The sequence below is a fragment of the Camelina sativa genome, chromosome 8 (genome assembly GCF_000633955.1).
Source record: "Camelina sativa cultivar DH55 chromosome 8, Cs, whole genome shotgun sequence".
NCBI classification, from domain to species: domain Eukaryota; kingdom Viridiplantae; phylum Streptophyta; class Magnoliopsida; order Brassicales; family Brassicaceae; genus Camelina; species Camelina sativa.
In genome coordinates, this window is record NC_025692.1 from 3,558,499 (window position 1) to 3,580,010 (window position 21,512).

The 21,512-nt window shown below is 36.1% G+C and overlaps 5 protein-coding genes across 6 annotated transcripts in view; 3 read left to right on the forward strand and 2 right to left on the reverse strand.

Moving 5' to 3' along the window:
• Window positions 1–2,263, forward strand: part of LOC104705968 (WEB family protein At5g16730, chloroplastic-like) — a 5,862-nt gene extending 3,599 nt beyond the window's left edge. The window contains exons 4-6 of the mRNA XM_010422073.2: window positions 20–978; window positions 1,549–1,973; window positions 2,181–2,263. Coding sequence (XP_010420375.1) covers window positions 20–978; window positions 1,549–1,959 — 1,370 coding nt within the window. The 3' untranslated portion in view covers window positions 1,960–1,973; window positions 2,181–2,263. The remainder of the gene's footprint in view (window positions 1–19; window positions 979–1,548; window positions 1,974–2,180) is intronic.
• Window positions 2,181–4,717, reverse strand: LOC104709174 (vacuolar amino acid transporter 1-like). The gene is made up of 3 exons (XM_010425828.1): window positions 4,564–4,717; window positions 3,136–3,740; window positions 2,181–2,727 (listed from the first exon to the last, which is right to left on the reverse strand). The coding sequence occupies exons 1-3, from the start codon at window positions 4,715–4,717 to the stop codon at window positions 2,188–2,190; spliced, it is 1,299 nt and encodes a 432-aa protein (XP_010424130.1). The 3' UTR covers window positions 2,181–2,187.
• On the reverse strand, window positions 6,983–12,307 carry LOC104705969 (transducin beta-like protein 3). The gene is made up of 14 exons (XM_010422074.2): window positions 11,914–12,307; window positions 11,614–11,796; window positions 11,317–11,478; window positions 10,942–11,159; window positions 10,539–10,821; window positions 9,872–10,006; window positions 9,520–9,638; window positions 8,901–9,057; window positions 8,495–8,741; window positions 8,335–8,411; window positions 8,050–8,169; window positions 7,806–7,936; window positions 7,545–7,719; window positions 6,983–7,457 (listed from the first exon to the last, which is right to left on the reverse strand). Exons 1-14 carry the CDS (start codon window positions 12,208–12,210, stop codon window positions 7,140–7,142), a joined length of 2,622 nt encoding a protein of 873 aa, XP_010420376.1. The 5' UTR covers window positions 12,211–12,307; the 3' UTR covers window positions 6,983–7,139.
• LOC104705970 (inositol-tetrakisphosphate 1-kinase 1-like) lies at window positions 12,606–14,130 on the forward strand. The gene has a single exon (XM_010422076.2). It carries the CDS (start codon window positions 12,826–12,828, stop codon window positions 13,789–13,791), a length of 966 nt encoding a protein of 321 aa, XP_010420378.1. The 5' UTR covers window positions 12,606–12,825; the 3' UTR covers window positions 13,792–14,130.
• On the forward strand, window positions 19,105–21,446 carry LOC104705971 (transcription factor MYB39-like). Of its 2 annotated transcripts, none has more exons than XM_010422078.2 (4): window positions 19,105–19,266; window positions 19,525–19,799; window positions 20,214–20,906; window positions 21,023–21,446. In XM_010422078.2, the coding sequence occupies exons 2-4, from the start codon at window positions 19,537–19,539 to the stop codon at window positions 21,057–21,059; spliced, it is 993 nt and encodes a 330-aa protein (XP_010420380.1). In that variant the 5' UTR covers window positions 19,105–19,266; window positions 19,525–19,536; the 3' UTR covers window positions 21,060–21,446. The 2 variants fall into 2 exon arrangements, with proteins under 2 accessions (XP_010420380.1, XP_010420379.1); XM_010422077.2 differs by having other exon boundaries at window positions 19,201–19,284.

Genomic DNA, 21,512 nt, shown 5'->3' on the forward strand with positions numbered 1-21,512 from the left:
AGTGCAGAAGAAGAATTATCTAAAGTTGAAAGAGAAGTAGAGAGTTTGAAGAGTGAGCTTGAAACTGTGAAGGAGGAGAAGAATCGGGCTTTAAAGAAGGAGCAAGATGCTACTTCAAGAGTTCAAAGGCTCTCGGAAGAGAGAAGTAAGCTCTTGTCAGATCTAGAGAGCTCAAAAGAGGAAGAGGAGAAGAGTAAGAAAGCAATGGAGAGTTTAGCTTCGGCGTTGCATGAAGTGTCGAGCGAAGGAAGGGAGTTGAAAGAGAAGTTGTTGAGTCAAGGCGATCACGAGTATGAAACACAAATAGATGACTTGAAGTTGGTTATTAAAGCGACCAACGAGAAGTACGAGAATATGCTTGATGAGGCAAGACATGAGATAGATGTTCTTGTTAGTGCAGTCGAACAAACTAAGAAACATTTTGAGAGCTCAAAGAAGGATTGGGAGATGAAAGAAGCCAATTTGGTGAATTACGTGAAGAAAATGGAAGAAGAAGTTGCTTCAATGGGGAAAGAAATGAATAGGTTGGATAATTTGCTGAAGAGAACCGAGGAAGAAGCCGATGCAGCTTGGAAGAAGGAAGCTCAGACGAAAGACAGTTTAAAAGAAGTGGAAGAAGAGGTCATTTATCTTCAGGGAACTCTCGGGGAAGCCAAAGCCGAAAGCATGAAGCTAAAGGAGAATCTGTTGGATAAAGAAACTGAGTTTCAAAACGTCATTCACGAAAACGAGGATCTGAGAGCGAAGGAGGATGTTTCTATGAAGAAGATCGAGGAGTTATCGAAGTTACTCGAGGAAGCAATATTGGCCAAGAAGCAACCGGAAGAAGAGAATGGCGAGCTCAGTGAGACCGAAAAAGACTATGATTTGCTACCAAAAGTGGTTGAGTTTTCTTCTGAGAACGGTCATAGAAGTGTAGAAGAGAAATCTTCTAAAGTAGAAGAAACCCTCAATCACGAAGCTTCTTCACAAGAGCAGGTCAGCAATGGCATTGCCAATGGAAACAGCAATGGCAACGGTATGGAGGAGAAGGAAGTGAATGGAAAACCCGAGGCAGAAACAGAAAAGAAGGAGAAGAAACAAGAATCACCAGATGATGACAAAGATGATTCTGTTGAAGTTATATTCAAAATGTGGGAAAGTTGCCAAATCGAGAAGAAAGAAGCTTTCCCCGAAAAGAAATCAGAACTAGAGTCTCAAGAGGAAGAAGAAGATTCAAGCAAAATCGATGAAAGCGACAAAACCTCAACAGAGAACATCGATGAAACCGGAAACGCTTTAAATACAGAAGATCAGCTCATGATGGAGAAGAAGATCAAGAAGAAGAAGACTTTACTTGGTAAAGTTGGGAATCTTCTCAAGAAGAAAGCACCCGTAAACCAGAAATAACAAAACTCTTCCAGGTAAGGAACAAAAAAAGAAGTAAATCTTATATGTAAAACAATATCTGTATACCCTTTTTTATTTCATCAGTGTTCTTTATATATCTAATTTGTTGGTTCTTGATCATTCTTTCTTCTTTTCGAACAATGTTTTCNACAAGAGCAGGTCAGCAATGGCATTGCCAATGGAAACAGCAATGGCAACGGTATGGAGGAGAAGGAAGTGAATGGAAAACCCGAGGCAGAAACAGAAAAGAAGGAGAAGAAACAAGAATCACCAGATGATGACAAAGATGATTCTGTTGAAGTTATATTCAAAATGTGGGAAAGTTGCCAAATCGAGAAGAAAGAAGCTTTCCCCGAAAAGAAATCAGAACTAGAGTCTCAAGAGGAAGAAGAAGATTCAAGCAAAATCGATGAAAGCGACAAAACCTCAACAGAGAACATCGATGAAACCGGAAACGCTTTAAATACAGAAGATCAGCTCATGATGGAGAAGAAGATCAAGAAGAAGAAGACTTTACTTGGTAAAGTTGGGAATCTTCTCAAGAAGAAAGCACCCGTAAACCAGAAATAACAAAACTCTTCCAGGTAAGGAACAAAAAAAGAAGTAAATCTTATATGTAAAACAATATCTGTATACCCTTTTTTATTTCATCAGTGTTCTTTATATATCTAATTTGTTGGTTCTTGATCATTCTTTCTTCTTTTCGAACAATGTTTTCCCATCTTTGTTTATAAAGGTTTGTGTTTTTCATTTATTCCGAAACTCTTATAACTAACCGCAACAACAAACAGAAACCGCTCAACCTCCATGAACACGAACGAGTTCCTTCACAAGCAACTTTGATGATTCAAATGATCCAAGAACTCCAAGAACACACCCGAGAACAACAAACCCGAGATTGGCGGCTCTTGTGAGTTTCGACATCCCGTCCCAGCAAATCTTCAAGTAGAAAGCAGACGGCAATGTCACAGCGATTGTGATGCTAACCAATGAGCCCGAGAGGCTCAAGACGTAACCAAAGTAAGGGACGGTTAAAGCCAATGCAAGAATGACAAGCAACAGAGCGGAGCCCATAAGACCACGAGCCACGAGCTTGGTGCGATTGGTCATGGTAGGAGGAAGGCTACGTTCGAGCTGGATGGCTAAAGGAGCGAACTCTAAGGCGTATTTGGTCATCGGAGTTAGTACAGTGGCCCAGAGAGCGATCTTGGTAACTAGTAAATGTTTAGGAAGACTGAGGGTAATTTGGGGATTCACGCTTGGTCCGAACATCTTTGCTCCTGTGATGGCTAGTGCAGTGTATAGAGCCGTCACCATAGCAAAGCTTACGATCGATACCTACGTATTCAAATTTGCACATATGGATTAGGTTAGGTTTTAGACAAGGCAAGGTTATACTTTATCTACTTTATACTACACACTTTTTTAATCAAAAATTTCGGAAAGTAAAAATTAAGTTGGGTAGAAATTTACCAATATTATGCCAAAGTGAGAGGCATAACTCTTTTGAGTTTTTTTTTTAAATAGAAAAGAAGCTTGAATACAAGACGTTACATTTTAAACCTATATGATTGTATACCTTATACTATGTACATATTGTTATAAATTTAAGGAAAAATACACCCTATACAAATTGGTGAATTCATGGATATATCTACATGAATAATATACTACTAGTATTTTCTTATAAAGTCGCAAACAATATGTTGCAAAAATAAAGGTTAGGGTATGTGTATTCTAACGTACCTTTGTGAATTTGGAGGGATCTTTCATGGAAGTGTATAGATTCGGAAACACGATGTGTCCACCGAAACCGAACAAATAGATTCCCGAAACCGTTGGAATATTCCCTAACCGGAGCGCCGGAATCCTCCCATCATCAATAACGCCTCCAAACACGGCCGTGTAAACCACCGAACCAAATATAATAGCCGACATAAGAATCCCACCGGAAGAAAGAAACGAGATCGAAGACAAATCTCTAATCCAGAGGCTCGGCAAGGCGATAGCCACCGCTACTGCCGTCAGCTTTGCCGCCGGGAAATGACCGTTGGGGTGGTGACTAAAAGTGGCGGGAAAAGCGGCGGAGATGTTGTCGTGGAGGGAGATAGTGTAGGAAACTAAGGCCATGAAGATTTCGACGTAGATGAAGAGGGAGGCGATGAGGCGGCCGTGGCGGCCGAATGCTGAGTGGCCTATGTCGGAGTAGGATTTAGATTTGGGGTTGCGGCGGAGACAGTTTCCGAGGATGTGGGAAGTGTAAGTGGTGAGGATTCCGAATGATATGAGGAGGAAGATTGAGATCCAACCGCCGGTTTCCACGGCGTACGGCATTGATAGTTGGCCTAGTCCTATGTTACATTACGTCAGACGGTCAGAGTTTGCTTATTGATTCGTTATAAATTTTGACAAATTTATATTTTCGTTAAAACATGTATATACTTTCTAATAGGCCTCGGCATAAAAACCGTACCCGAATATCTAACCCGGAACCTGACCCGAAAAACCGGGTTCAGGTTGGGTACGAGTTTGCCTATAAAATCCTATTGGGTTCTATTTTTTAATACATGTGGGTTCGGGTTAGGGTCGGATAATATCCGGTACCCATTTGGGTACCCATTAAATTCGAACATATAAACATATTTATAATATGTATCATTAATATAATACAATTACTCCAAAATTATGATTATAATTTTGAATATTTCATTTAGTTTTATACCTAAATATCAAAAATAATCAAAATATCTAAAATATTTTGTCATATAAGTCAAAATTTAACTAAATTTATTTAAATTTAATTAATTTAGTAATATTTTTTCGGGTACCCGGTAATTCGGGTACTAATCGGGTTCTAAAATTTGTAACCCAAACCGACCCGAACCCGATAGTACCCAAACCGAACCGAACCCATATATCTGAAAATACCCAATAGGTTCTATTTTTCTAAACCCACTTACCCGAATCCGAATGGGTAATACCCGAACCCGAACGGGTTACCCGAATGTCCAGCCCTACTTTCTAAGTTACAAACCATTAATAAGAAGCAGAAACTTGTGTAGACACACTCATGTGTAACTAACTCTCAGTATATGTCTAGTTGTTTATCAAAATAGCTAGCTCACATGCAAATATATCAATTGAAATGGTGCACCATAATAATAAAATACGTACCAATGAGCATACCAACCATGTTGATAACTGAGTGAAGAAATGAACTATTTTCAGAAGCCTCCAACAGCAGCAACTCTTTAACCCCGGTTTCGAGCTCACATTCACACCTTTTATTTTCCTCAACACACGCAACACAGATCTTCGTTCCCGGCATGTTTCTACTACGTAAGCAGTTCGTTACTAGCTAGCTAACGTATACTTCACTGATGAGATATGTTTTTTTGATGTGTAGGAGAAAGTGGGAGTGTTGCTGCTATTTGTAGAGGAAGAGTAGATGCACTGTACAGTGAAGAATTTCTAGATAAAAGATGCACTGTACAGTGAAGAGTTTCTAGATAAAAAAAAATATAAAAATGATAATGACTTGATTATACAATATTATTGTTTCGTATATTCGTTGGCCTTCCAATGGAATTGGAAAGTGGTTTTTTTGTTGTTGGATGTTTAGCATATTAGTTAGGAGGAATCACATCATACATTGGGAATTCCATACGCCATATACGTCATACATTTTAAGTGAATCATGAGTGCTGATAATAATATATATGGTATACATAATAGTATGATACTAATTTACTAGGTTTTTCTTCTTCCAGATTTTATCAGCAATATGTTTGTTGTGAATCAAACTACTAGGTGGTACTTGAGAACCCACGCATTATTAAGACAACGTTTTTCATAAAACTTAAAAAGTAGGTGCTAGAGTTTAGAATATTGGTTGTTAATATTTTCTATTTATTGGGAATACTAATCTATTAAAGATACATTAGAAGAATATATAGAAGGGATACGAATAGAATATATGTTTTTGAATTATTTTGTTGATGTTTTGTTACATGCCTTTTTGGCATATATTTTCTCATGACGTTATTTCTAACCATATATTATTATTAATAATCCAGAAATGATGGTAGATATCAGAAAGAGGTTAAGATTGAATCTGATTGTGCTCCAACTAAATGAATTTGATCCACCATACCTGTCGATCGAGTTTCGATCCAGATCGACCCCACGAATTATATCTCTCTAAATATTTTCATAAGATTTCTTAAAAAAATTATTTAGGTGAATAGTAATTAGAAGAGCATCATATCGATATAATAAAGTACACGTGCTAAATATCATGCTCTTTCATGCATGAACACAGACAAAAAAAAGTTGTGCGCACTAAATCTGTTGATTAGAGACGTAACATTATGATTATAAATCTGTTACAAATAAATCTCAAATGAATCAAAAATCACATACGAAAAGTAAAAGAACGAGCAGCGATATAGTTCTGTTTTATGGGCCAAACAAATGGCATCCGAAACCGAAACAAAAACAAAAATCAACCTAATTAAAACCTAATATTCTTACAAATCTCTTCTATTAAAAACATACATGTTAAAAACTGAATTTAAAATAAAATTGATTATAACCCCATTAAAAATTGAACCGAAGCTGGATTGCACAGTTATTATCCAATAACCTTGAATTCTTCGTAAGTTAAATATCCTCAGTTGCTGGTTAGACATCTCCATGCATAATGTATGATAGAATTCAAAACACATAATGTTAGTTTGCAAACTTGCAACTATTAGAACCAAATACAGATGTACACGCACTGGTGAAAACTAAAAGCTTACGTACGTTAAGATAGCTTCTAGAACGATTCGTAAGACCTAACCTTGTATACGATCTCGGCCTTCTATCTAGAATCTTCAGTAGTTAAAGTACCTAGCTAACTAAGAGTAATCAAGTTATTTAGAGGAAAATTCATATCAATGACTGTAAAATTTTGGGTATTAAATGAACTGATATCTATGAAACCAGAAATACTTAAGTTTGTAAGTTGCAATGTTAAGGAGATGTCAGATGGTAAAAATAATGAAGCCTAAAAAAATTGAGTAGAGGGAATAATGAGAAGGAAGTGAAAATCCTCGTGAAGCATAAGATTATGTTTTATGTGATGCATGACGTGTATTACACAGATTCTAATTCTATGATGAATTAATATATTAATATGGCCGTCGATGTTTACGTTATTAATCAGTATAATGTTTGTTCCCATGACGCGAATATACGCTGACGTGAAACAAAAGTACTCTACAAACAGAAACAACAAACACACCCATGAAAGTAGTATATTTTCATCAGGGATATTACAAGTTCTGGAAATAAGTTATTACTAGTTTGGCGAGATGTATAGTTTGTTCTGTTTTGCTAAGTTTTCGAGAGAGAGAGAGAGAGAGATATATCTCATTGGTGATGAGTTTTTACAATCAAATGCAAGTTTACAAATGGAACGGAACAATACTGGTGATAACAGAAACTTGAAAGCCGCTGAATTCTGAAATCTGAAAGACAATACTGGTAGTTTCAGTGGAGGGCAGGAGAGAGCCACAGGGGATAAATGAGATTGTTGAATTTTGAGAAAAAGTCAGCAAGTGAAACTCTTTTAAATGAAAGGCTTAAACGTTGAAAGACAACAGCACTTACAAGAACCAATTACACAAGGAAACTAGAAATACCAAAATTGGGATTCCATCCCTCAAAATCTCAATCAAAATATAATTCATACCATGGGATTTAACTCAAACTGCGACTACGCTTCCCTGAGCTTCGGCAATTAGTCTCTTCTTACTAGATCTGTCTTTGGATTTCTGAGACTTTCGTTTCCTCGAAGGAGTCTCCTGGTTTAGCTCTTCTGTGTCTCGTTCCATTGCAGCACTGACCTCTTTTTCTTTCTTCTTGCTCTTAGGATACTCACTCTCAGTCTCTGGATCAATTACTGACATCTCTCCAAGTGTGTAGTCTAACAAGAAGCTGCTTCTTACAAATCTGTCGATTCTATTATAATGCCTCTGGGAATATGGGATTAAACCTTCCAGGAGTTCTCCAATTCCTTTTATCTGTCGAAAAGTTCCCAAGATCAAGCCAAAAGTAACCCATAATATTTACTGCTAATTGATCTTTGACTTTTAGGTTAGAGACCATACCTGAACAATTTCAGTGGGAGGAAGTATGTTGAAGGTTTGGTAAAGAACAAACTGAGCAACGTGGCATAGCTTTGGTTTTGTGTTCCATTCTCGGACATATTCAAAAAGCAAACGAAACTCTTCCTTTTCAAGTCCTTGAAGAGCTTTCACAATCTGTTCGTCTGATTCTCTTTTCCTGTTACACCAATTGCGCGTTAGAAAAGGAAAAGCTTAATATCGAGAAAAGCAATTGCTACGTGTTCATGAATGGATGGCTTTTACCTGCAGAGACCAGCAAAGAGTTCGAAGACTTTGTGAGGCCGACGAAGCTGAAATGCTAATCTTATAGCTTTAGTGTATTCAGCATCTAAGACTGCGTTTTCCAGCTCTTGACCTCTCAAGATTGCTTCTTCCTGTACAACGGAAGTGGTTCAAGATGATGGTCGAACTAAAATATCAAGTATACATGACAGCTCGATGGAAACCAGATTATTAAAACTTAAGTAAATTAGTGAAATTGACAGACCTCTTTCCGGAATTCGTCTTCTTTATCAAAAGCTGTTGAATCATGCCATAAATTAATAACTGCATCACCTCCTCCAGTTGCAATCATTTCTGTCTTCTTTCCGACAGCTAAAGCCCATACCTGTAAAAGTTAAAGAGAAATTTGTCTGAAAAGAATATCAAGAGGACTACGACTAATGGCAATGAACATGTTCCATCAAAACGCTAGAAATAAACACCTCGAATACTAATACAGGCAGACCAAGATATGGATACATCAAGAAACCAAGTAGACTGTTTAAGTTACCTTGTCCTCGTGCTGGTCATATGTGGCAATGCATTCGCTAGTGTTCACATTCCAAAGTTTCAATAAACCATCGGCACCTACAAGTGCACAATTAAATGTTAGACTAAAAAAAAAAGAACTAATGACAAGAACCTATGACATTCAGGGTAGTGAAACTTACCACATGAGACAAACTGGGTTCCATCAGTGATGAATGAGGCCCTAAGTACACTTGAAGTATGACCTTCAAATGTTTTGAGGCATGAACCATCAGATATAGCCCATATTTTTACTGTCTTATCACCTGACGCTGTGATTACGCACTGATCAACAGTTGAGAACTCAACAGAAAAAATCCGCCTCTTATGTCCTCTAAGTGTAACAACATGCACCAAGTCTGGTAGTCTCCATATGCTAGCCGTACGATCCTGCAAGACAGAAACTAACAGTCAGCGCTCAATGCATCTTCATTTAATAGGAGAGAAAGAAAGATATATTTCTCAATTCCCCTGCATTTGATAAAGGTTCACTTGAATGAGATCTCCACAAAATTAAACAGAAGAGGTTTGCTCATCATATTTTATTACCTCAGAACCAGTGCAAACTAAGCTATCGTTACGAGCAACAGCCACGGAATTGATGTCTTTATCATGGGCAGCGACAACACTTCTAGTTTTCAGATTAACTGGCTCCTCTGAGTCCTCTGAGATACCATCAAGGCTCCAGACCTTCAGTGTGCGATCACTAATCCACAGTAACGTATATTAAGAGATTAAAATAAACTAAGAGAAAAATGACAAACTTGGAAGTGAATATAACAATAGATAAATATCTCTATTGTTAAAAATGCAGACAAGTTCTACACCTTCTATCATGACATGGACGTGTCCATATTTACGTACACATTGGTTTAAACATCAATCATATTTTCTAGACTACACAATCTCTATACTTCTTATCTGGTTGTAAATTTTCTTTTACAGCATAAGGCCTGACAGTAAACAGTCAGCATTTTACAACTGAAAATTGATCCTTTCTTATATTTCCCCAGAATCCTAATCAGGATTTCCTCATTGTTAGAAACAATATATGCATACACTAGAAGCATCATTACTAGGAACTGCCTACAGTATTCCCATGCTGGCAGTACCATGCTTCATTTATATCAAAATAGAAGGTATATGCAATCATTTACGTAGCACGTACCCACTGCCACTGACAAAGAAACTAAAGGACTTCTTCGCAAAAGCAACTGCTAAGATATCACCATTATGACCCGTACCAACTCCAATGCAAGATTTGCTTGTTGCATTCCATAGCCTTACCTGTACAGTAATCAAATATAAGCTAACCGACTCCACAGATCACTCTAACAGAAAAGGCATTTTGGGGAGTGATGTGCATGAAAAACAGAAATGATATAAGCAACAAACAACCCTGAAAAATCTGAACAAAAAAACTATCCCTAATAGTATGTGCTTTGCCACCAAACTCGTAGAAGAAGTCTCAAGGGGGACAGAGTTTATGGAAAACTACCAAGGTCAGTAAATGGTCTTACAGTTTTGTCTTTACTTCCAGTTACGACTAGAACATTCCCAGAACTAGATACACAAGTGTCAAGGGACAGAACAACTTCCTTATGGCCAGCTAAAACGTAGGAACATGACATTGTTGCAACATCATAAACACGAACCTGCACATATAGTTGCAAATCTTAGTCCATTAAATAATCAAAATGACTTGATTATACTCCCAGAAAAATGATCAAGCCAGCATGATGCAGAGTGCAAAATACTCGGGTTACCTCCTCAAGATTTGTAGCTACTGCGAGAAACTGTTCTTCATCACCTAGAAACTTCATTTCAGCTATTTCTTCATTATATCCAACAAGCCTCTTGCTTAGCACTAACTCGGATTCTTCTGCATTTTCCACAACGGAGTAGAAAAAGAACTGCTGATCAGCAGTCACACAAAGCAGTCCGCGATCAGAAGGCAGCATAGCAGCTGCAGTGAATCCCCTTTTAGATTCCTCGTCATCCGAGCTGACAGTAATATCCGACGACTTTTGCTCGTAGAGGCAAACTGAACTGTCAAANAACATCATAAACACGAACCTGCACATATATTTGCAAATCTTAGTCCATTAAATAATCAAAATGACTTGATTATACTCCCAGAAAAATGATCAAGCCAGCATGATGCAGAGTGCAAAATACTCGGGTTACCTCCTCAAGATTTGTAGCTACTGCGAGAAACTGTTCTTCATCACCTAGAAACTTCATTTCAGCTATTTCTTCATTATATCCAACAAGCCTCTTGCTTAGCACTAACTCGGATTCTTCTGCATTTTCCACAACGGAATAGAAAAAGAACTGCTGATCAGCAGTCACACAAAGCAGTCCGCGATCAGAAGGCAGCATAGCAGCTGCAGTGAATCCCCTTTTAGATTCCTCGTCATCCGAGCTGACAGTAATATCCGACGACTTTTGCTCGTAGAGGCAAACTGAACTGTCAAAAGTGAAAAGCCAAAGATCTTAACACAATTTTCCTACGCTGGATAGTTTATATAACTTTACAGCAAACATTAATCACCGCAACAAAAACCTATTAAAGGGAATAACGGCTCACCCTTCAGACTTCCAGAGTCGCACAACACCACGTTCACCAACAGTAATAAAATATGTTGCTAGAGAAGAAGAATCCTTCTTTTTACTCTTCTGATCCAAAGAAGTAACAAATGAAGCGAAAGGCGTCCCAGAAGAAACTGTTGTCACAGCTTCTAGAACCTCAAACGTTGCAACAGTAGTCTTGCAGCTATAATCATGAAGGTCCCACACGTTTACAACCTGTGATCAACCAATTAAGTTAGCACCACTGATCAATTGAACTTTAGAATAAAGGCAGTACTCAAATGTCTCATACCACTTAACAAAACACCAACAGATAACAATCCTACTCCTGAAGTATGTAACTCAACTATACTAGAGAGTGCTTAGAACTCACTTTATCTCTTCCAGCACTGAATAAAGTCAATCCATCCACTGATAGAGCAATTGAAGTCACAGCTGAAAAGTGCTTCTCCAAAATGGCAAGACATTTCTTCTCAGTATTCTTAGCCATAAGATCCCAGACACGAACTGTTGAATCATCACTTGCGGAAATAAGCTACAAAGAACGCAACTCTTGTCATCAAACATATATGGAGTATAGCTTAACAAGAATAACACATCTCTTTATAATCGAGAAAGTCTCCCCCTTTATAACAGAAATATTACTCCCCAGACAGAATTTGTTACTTACGATATTTTTGTTTGCGTCAGGATGGAACAAGATACTTGACACAACTCCTTTATGGCCTTTGAAATAATGAGTGCAGAAACCACCATCAACATCCCAAACAAGCACTTTCCTGTCAGCTCCGGCAGTAGCTAACACCCCTCCAGATGCGTGGCAAGCCATACCCATCACAGGTCCCTCGTGTCCCTGCTCATCATTAAGCACAAATTATATATATATATATATATATATAAAACAGCACAAGGACAACAATAGTAATCCGGACGAGCTCAGAAACACCAATTACAGAACCAATTTGAGTACCTTCCAAGAGCGAATACATTTCAAGGTTTCCAAATCCCAAACTCGAATTTGTCTACTATGTCCAGCAGAGAAAAGGAACTTATCGTCAGGACTAAGAGCCAAAGCAGTGAGCGTATCCGAATCTCCTTCAATCGTGGATTTCACCGACGAATCCGAAGAATCAACGATGTTAATGGCGTCACCACAGGCGCAGGCGATGAAAGAACCATCAGATGAAACAATGAAAGGACCACCGCCGTAGAACTGTTTTAGAGATCGAGAGCACTTGTAGTTCTTCTTTAACGAATGAGGAGCCATCACGACGGCGAACCCTCTTTCTCTTTCCCGTCCGGTGGTGAAGAAGAGAACGTTTTAGAGCTTTCCGCGAAGTAATAAGGTAGCCGGAGAAAGAATTAGGGTTTAAGCTGCTCGCTTTTATATCTCTCTCTTTTTTTTTTTTTTAATTGGTAGTAGCAAATTACGCGTATCCGCGTTTGCAAAACGTTTGAAATAAATATCCAAGCCCATTAACAAACAGTACAATGGCCCATAATAATTAAGAAGCACTCATAGCCGTCCATCTGAGGAAAAAGACCTACACTAGTCTTCTTTCTGACACGTGTTAAACATTCGCCACTTGCATCTTCACACGTACCAATATTCGATTCCACACGTGTACAACATTCCCTTCTCTCTCTCTGTTATTTCCATCTCTAGAAAAGGCCACAAACCAAAAAAAACCAAACTTTTCGATTCTGTATGATCTCTTCGATCTAATCGAGTTCTTTTTTTTTTCTTTCTAAGCGTGCCGTGTAGGATTTCACATCTAGGGTTCGCTAAAAGCTTGAACCTTTTTCTCTAGGAAGAGGTTTTGATTCCCCTGGGCATGAATTTTACCCTAACCTTGTTACCTTCGAAACAGAACAGCCAAAGATGTCGGATTCAATCCAAGAGAGATACTTAGTTGGATACGCACTCGCAGCCAAGAAACAGCATAGTTTCATCCAGCCTTCTTTGATCGAACACTCGAGGCAACGAGGCATTGATCTGGTCAAGCTTGATCCGACGAAATCGTTGTTGGAGCAAGGGAAGCTTGATTGCATTATCCACAAGCTTTACGATGTGTACTGGAAAGAGAATCTTCAAGAGTTTCGCCACAAGTGTCCTGGTGTTCCTGTAATCGATTTGCCTGAGGCTATCGAGCGATTGCACAATAGGGTTTCGATGCTTGAGGTCATAACTCAATTGAGCTTTCCTGTATCAGATAGCGAGAGGTTTGGTGTCCCGGAGCAAGTTGTTGTTATGGATTCGAGCGTTTTGAGCGGTGGTGGAGCTTTAGGGGAGCTTAAGTTCCCGGTGATTGCTAAGCCGTTGGATGCTGATGGGAGTGCGAAATCTCACAAGATGTTTTTGATATATGATCAAGAAGGGATGAAGATACTGAAAGCTCCTATTGTGTTGCAGGAGTTTGTGAACCATGGTGGTGTGATCTTTAAGGTCTATGTGGTTGGTGATCATGTGAAATGTGTAAAGAGGAGATCTTTACCTGACATCTCTGAAGAGAAGATTGGGACATCGAAAGGGTCTCTTCCGTTTTCGCAGATATCGAATCTGACTGCTCAGGAAGACAAGAACATAGAGTATGGTGAGGATAGGAGCTTAGAGAAAGTGGAGATGCCTCCGTTGAGTTTCTTGGCTGATCTAGCAAAGGCCATGAGGGAATCAATGGGTCTCACTCTCTTTAACTTCGACGTGATTAGGGATGCGAAAGATGTTAATAGGTACCTTATTATTGATATTAACTACTTTCCTGGATATGCTAAGATGCCTTCTTACGAGCCTGTGTTGACGGAGTTCTTCTGGGACATGGTCACAAAGAAGAAGAAGAATCATGTCTGAGAAAAGGTCTGCCAAAAGTTGAATAGCAGGAGCATTTGTTGCAACTGCCATTACAAGCATCTCAATTGGTTCTGGCCTGTGGTGATTAGCTGCTCTGCTAATTTTCATTTGGATTCTTGAACTTGTGGTTTTTTTTTTTTAATATATTTTTTTAGTTGTTTCTCTTTCGTTTACTTCCAAGTTTTGCAAGGCCTTGTTCAAATGCATAACTGTTGCTACTCTTGAAATGCATTGGATCTCTAAATTCTTGGTCATTTGCTCTCTTCTTAACTATTGGTAGTACTAGTAGTGTAGCTTGTGACTTCTCTTTCAAGCTTTAATGGCACCTATTTTCCTCAAGTCTGTCAAGGACCTTGTATGTTTTCGCCAATTTTGAGGTGTAAGTTGATTGGTAACCTTCCCTCGAAAATGCTTATCCATTCACTATGTTCTAAATTGTTTTACGATGCTAAGCTCTTTGTATCGGTGACATGGAGATTGTTTGCAAGATATACTTAGCGAAGCTCTTTGTACTTGTATATGCGTCCTATGCTTCTTGTTTCTGCCTTCTTGGTGCAGAACTCATGTCAGATAGATGTTCATTGTTTGTGATCGATCATCTTTTTAGTAAGGTATGTGATTGTCTAAACTACACATATGTGTGATTCTAAATTGGGGTTGGCAATTGTGCTTTAGCAACTTGGTTGAAGCTGATAAGTTGATTCTGGACAAATTTGAGATTCTTACTTAATCTCCATTTTTCGAATAAAGTAAAGGTGATGATTATATAGATAACAGAGAGAGAGAGAGGTATAAGTGTTGTTATTTTATTTGTTTCTTTATTGGTGAAATCAGCTAGTGAGTGATTGGATTGTTTCGACTTATTAGTTTCTCAAGTTGAGAGCGTGGGATGGAAAATACATGAAAGAGACACATGAGTGTGTGTGGTTCCTATGTTCCTACTACGGTTTCACGATCAGTAATAATCGCGTTTTCGCTATTCTATAGGTATTAATAATATTGGGCTTTCGACATTTATTTGTATGTTTGTTTGTTTACAAGTTAGTGTGGGTTGTTTTCATGGTCTCAAGGTGTTCCTCTTGCCTCAATTGATCTGCCATTTTATTGTTTAAAATAAATCCGTTGGATCTGATTAATCTTTACAAAGAAGAAGATCTCAGTCATCGATAAATGCCATTTAATTTAGATTTGAGTGTTCATTGATTCCGGGTTTGTTTTTGTAACCATTCAACAACAATTACGTGACAATATCTCGAGGTTGTAATTGTGTAATTAACATCCTTAATTAGATCGAATATATGAATTAGTAATCTGTAAATAATAACGGATGTTTATGTAAATTTGTCTACTCGTTATAGTATCGTAATTATGTTTTTGAATTTGTGTATAAATTACGAAATAATTTTGAGATATATACCTTTCGAAAAGCCGATGAGCTTTTGGATTTCTGCTATATGGAATCCATCAAATTGATAGAGAGGAATATGACCTTTATTTGACTGCATCGAACTTCTAATCCCTCACGCCTCAAGGTAGCTAAATGTAAGCTTTTTTCACTTTCTAAATATTTTTAAATACTACTTTCTCAAAAAGGTCTACATATATAGTCCTTCTCGTAATATTTGACCTGTACCGTAGTCGACTTAGAGAAGGTAAAATCGAAGACTTATCTACGTTATATATTTGACATGGAAGTCTTCGTTTTAACCAACTCTTTTCATTTTTAGTTTTATTCCTAACCTAAAAGTACATGCGTAAGGTGAAATAATTCATGGGTTATTAACTTATTATACGAGTGTTTGATTAGTTATATCCCAAACCACTGCATAATAATTCATTGTATACGTAACTTCTCCCAAGTAAAAGTAAAAGTTTTTTTCCATGTAACCGCAGAGTTTAACTTTTTCTTTATATGTTTATGACTGTAGTGGTCTACAACGTTGACGCACCATCCTACTAACTAATTGAATTACTAAGCTTTAGGTTTCTAAATATTATTTTGCGTATATGCATATAGCAATGTAACGTGCAAATCGTTTTGTAGGTTTCTTTTTTCAAAATGTTAGGTTTGACTCATACGCAAGAAGATAATATATACTGTCAGGTAATTATCATCAGAAACGGGTCACACTGATGCATATCGGAGTTAAATGTATAGATACAAAGTTTAACTTGGTTTTTCAGTATATGACGTGTGTACTGAAATTTTGTGGTGTTGGTTTCTGAAATTTTGGAGAAACTCAGGTACTTAAGCAAATTTTGTCCTTTAATAATTTTTAGTGAATGTCAATTTGAGCATTATAAAGAAAACAAGTCTTTAATAACAGCCTGTTAATTAGGTTTGGGTTTGCGTAAAAGTAAAAATAATCATATCATATATTTAAACGCAAACACAAACGTTAAAAGCAAACAAACATTCAGAATTAAAATGTCAGTGGTTTTGTCGTTGTACTAGGCAGATTTCTAAAACAATTGTTTCCAAAGCTTCTCTTGAGATCGAGAGATCCGTAAAAGTATTAGTCATATGTTGTGTGGTATTTGACTCGAATAAGTTATTGACCAAAATTTTAAGAATTTTGGTAATTTAAAATATGAGTTATGAGGGATAATTTTCGAAACTGTTGTGAGTAAAATAAGCATAAATGCATTATTCAATCAAAGATCATGTCCTTAAAACTAAAGCCTTAAGATTAATGAAGATGATATAAGTGTTTGGTTAGGGGAAGATCAACTGTAGCGTTTGTTGTCTCCTTCGGATTAGTTGGAAACTTCTTCCGTACGAATCTTTCATCTGTTTTCTATAAAATACTGTTATTATAATAAGAAACTTTTGATAGATTACAATTAGTTTCTTAAGAAATGTTTAAATTTGATAATTCCAAAACATATATAAATTAGTGAGTTATATGATAAATTAGTACGTATTATGATCGATCGTCTAGCTCGTTGTATCGAAAAAAAATAAAATCCGATGATCTGATAATTTTATATGGATATGGTGTTTTTATGGATCAATTAACGTCAACGTCGTAGCAATGAGAATGATTTTATATATGGACGAATTTAACGTCAACGTAGAAGCATCTAAAAAAGGCGATTAAAAATTAAGTGTTAAATAAGAATTAGTTTAGTCGTTAGAAGATTTAGGGTTTTCGCGGGTCCCAAGAGTTCATGTTTGCGTGACTTGATGTGCTTAAAACTAAATTTACACCAATAATCAACCACCAATATCGAGACGTTTTTTTTTTTTTCTTTTCTTTTCATAATTTATACTTGATATAGCAATGTTCATATATCTGTATTTATACTATTTGCAGTATACGTACATTTATATTTATTTCTTCGTCAATATTTACTAGCTAAACCTCCAATTTCAATTTGTCTGCATTTTCCTTTTTGTCTAACTAATTTCGTGTTTAAAATTTATAGAGATCCTCGAAATATCCTCAATAACTTATAAAATTATTAACGCATGTGCCACATGAAAAAACATAAACTATGAAATTTAATTTTGATTAGTTCACGTATTATAAGCTTCGATTCGATGGAGTGTAAAAGTTTTATCTAAAGGGTTGTTCTCATGATGATTCCTGGAAACACTAGCTAGCACTCGATCTGCATGGCTCGTGTAGAATATGAAACACTTTTGGCTAAGAAAAAAGAAGAAGGTGAGATGTATTATTGATATGTGTTCATCTTTGGCAACTGTTTTATTGATCAGAACACGATATATTCAATGATGAAAAAAAATTGACTTCAACAATAATAGTTTTTATTTGTTTATATATACGTATCATGATATATAAGTTGAGATACGTGGCATGGTGTGGATCGTTTGTTGACCAATGACCAGTAATGCATACTGTTGTGGACACTTTCTTCCAAAATCTTGTTATGTATATAATCTATAGTTTACTATCAAATACTATGTATATACACAATACAATAATAATATAACGTCTGACAAAACAAATTTAACGTATCCACGTGGAAAATCTAAATGTATTTTTTCTTTTGTCGACAAAGCGGAAAACCTAATTTAATTTTTATATGTTGGTTCCATGTACGTATATTTTGGAAGGGACACAAACTTATATATAAATTATAATTGAAATAAATAAATAATTAAACGGGAGAATCATTGATAATGCAACATGTTGTACGTAAGTCATGATACTATACAGTGATCCTATACAGTGTTCAAGAAAACGGTTTAGGGCGGCTGCTTAGGCGCCGTCTAGGTGCTAGGTACTCAGCAGACGTCTAAATGACTGCCTAACCCGTTTAAAATTACATACATTTTATTTTAATATTTATTTTTGATTTTTAAATTACATATAATTAAATTATTATGTTTTATATCTATATACGTAATTATAAACATTTATATGTTGTTAATATAACTTAAATAAATGTATTTTTCTTACCGTTGTTTATAATTTATAAATTTTTTATTTTTATAACATATATTTTAATATAATTATATATATATAATGTTTTATGTTGTAAATGCTTAAACCGCCTAAAAACCATCTAGGCCCCGACTAAGCGTTCTAGGCGCTAGGCGTTGGGTCACCGTCTAGCGCTTTCTTGAACAATGATCCTATATAAAACTTTATACTTACGGAAAAAACCTTGATACCACCCTCCATTGTTTACCACGTACACATTTACAGAAAAATTTGCTTCATTTTTTTAAACTTGTTAAATATCAAATCATAAAGTTTTTACATCTATATATTTCTAGGATAGAAAAAAAAAACAAAAATGTGTTTCTTCAGTGTGGCTAGAAAAAATTCCTAGATCAAAAAACACTAATTTCTCAGTTTGTATAATACAATTTTTTTTTGGCCCCATTAGGTATGCAATGACAGTCTTTGGTGAAATTTGATATTTGGCGTAAATCCAAATGGCTAATTCACGTGGAAAGATATGCATAAAAAATGATCAAGACAATAGTAAAATATTGAAATTTCATAAATTATCTTTCACAAAAACATGCATATTTTTCTAGACCTACAATATTTAATTTTTAAAGGCTTTAATTTGATATGGATTAATTTTAATTATATTTCTATTATGTACACTTACAAAAAGCTTTATAACTAATTACATATCCATAATACTTAATTTTCTTTTGTACATTTAAAAAATTTAAAGGCTGTATCTACAAACTTCCTTTTGTCAACATATGGATTAGTTGCAGCAACTTTTGTGTACCTACATTGCTTCACAAACTTGATCATCTTCTTCTCTTTCTTTCTTTTTATTCTTCTTACAAAAATATTTTGATAAAACTTTCCACAATGGCATTTTCGTTATTTATCAGGTCATCAAAGTCAAAAGCTAAACTAAGATCTTCTCCCTCCGACAAGATACAAGACACGAAAGCCCTATTTAATGCAATGATCACACATTCACTAAGATCCTTAATTATTATTTTGATCGCCTGCTTCATCAAAATTTCTCTCCCTTGTAAGTGCTCTTCAACAGGTTCGACGATACATATACTGATATAAATACATACATGCATGCAAACATATACTTATCTTTCTGCTCATACACGTTAACAAGTACAAGTTCATATGAATTCAATTACGGTGTTTGCTTAACTTATATACTGTTATCTCTCTTAGATTGATGTAATTCTACATTTAAGCTTAATTATTTATTCAAGATTAATTCTCAGGAAAATAAATAACATATATATATATATATATATTTGTGTTATAGTACGTAATTATAATGGGGCGCTCACCATGTTGCGATGAGAATGGGTTAAAGAAAGGGCCATGGACACAAGAGGAGGATGAGAAACTGATAGTTCACATTCAAAAACATGGCCATGGAAGCTGGAGAGCTCTTCCAAAGCAAGCTGGTTTAAACCGATGCGGGAAGAGTTGTAGATTAAGATGGACTAACTACTTGAGACCTGACATTAAGAGAGGAAATTTCACTGAAGAGGAAGAACAAACTATTATCAACCTCCATTCCCTTCTTGGAAACAAGTAATGAATCACTTTTTTTTATAAGTCCTTACATTGATTGGAAATTAAACCATTTGTTAATTCTTCTAGTCAAATCTTTGATTATATCTCACAAGTGGTTTAAATAGTTAGTGTGAAACGAGCTAGGATTAAGTTTATAACCAGAATAAAGAGTAGTCTGATATATGAAATATATAATGAACATATATATTAGTATATGGCTTATGGATGAAAGAATATAATTGTCATATATATACCTACTACACTGGTTTTCTCTAGGTGCATACGTCTGTAGCCATTTTTTCAATCTTGAAAACTAATTCTTGTTATGACTAAAAGAAATCAATATTAGGTATTAATCTTAAACTAATCCACTAACTAGGATAATATCAGTTTGATAAATTTTTTAAAAAGTTTTGTATGTGTTTCTGAAAGGTGGTCGTCGATAGCTGGTAATCTTCCTGGGAGAACGGACAATGAAATAAAAAACTATTGGAACACACATTTGAGAAAGAAACTTCTCCAAATGGGGATTGATCCGGTGACCCATAGGCCAAGAACCGACCATCTAAATGTTCTAGCTGCTCTCCCGCAGCTTCTCGCGGCCGCAAATTTGAACAGCCTCTTGAATCTCAATCAAAATGTGCAACTGGATGCGACAACTCTTGCTAAAGCTCAACTGATTCACAACATGATTCAAGTCCTTAGCACCAATACCAACACCAATCATCCTTCTTTTTCTTCATCAACCATGCAAACCAATAACAACAATCTCTTTGGCCAATCCTCTTACTTGGAGAACCAAAATATATTTGGTCAGTCTCAAACCTTCTCTCATATTCTTGAGAACAATCATGATAACCCTTTGGATTCTTTAGCTTCCGGCCCCATTCAACCCGATTTTCAAGATGATCATAATTCACTCCCTCTGTTGGTTCCTGCTTCTCCTGAAGAATCTAAACAAACTCAAACGATGATCAAGAACAAAGACATCGCGGAGTACCATCATCCTGATCATACTACAAACCCTTCATCATCAAATTCGACGTTCACACAAGATCATCATCAGCCATGGTGTGACGTTATTGATGATGGAGCAAGTGATTCTTATTGGAAAGAGATTATAGAGTAAGTCCTCTTACAGTATTCACCCACATACATCTTGTTTTGTGATCACATGAACGTTTTCAGTGAATAATGGACGGTTCGGGGCTAGTCTAATGTTTTAATTCTCCATTTTGCAGGCAAACGTGTTCGGAACCATGGCCATTTCCTGAATAGACAAGACTGGAAAATAATTAAAGAGAGAATACTTTGATACTTTTATTTGTTGTCAATAGAGTTAAAAGCATATTTGTTGTTCACTAATTAATCTTCCTTACATTTTGTTTTTTTAGGACCATGTGTGGTAAACCGTGATCTCGTACAAACTTAATTACTGTACCTTACCGTATTAGATACAAATGATTCGTGTTTGTAATTACTTTAATACTTCTAAATTATATATTTTGATGAAAAATACAAACGTTGATTTAATTTTTTTTTTTGTTCATCCATCTGGATTTCTTAATTAAAAAGTAAATAAACATACTACATCGACACGTAAACGCATACGCAAATACAAGCATAAAACAAACAAGCTTGTGATGTCTTCTATTAGTTGTATTTTTAGTCAACCAAGTAAAACCAAAACAGATTCTTGAGTCTCCCAAGCCGAATAAACAAATAAATCTG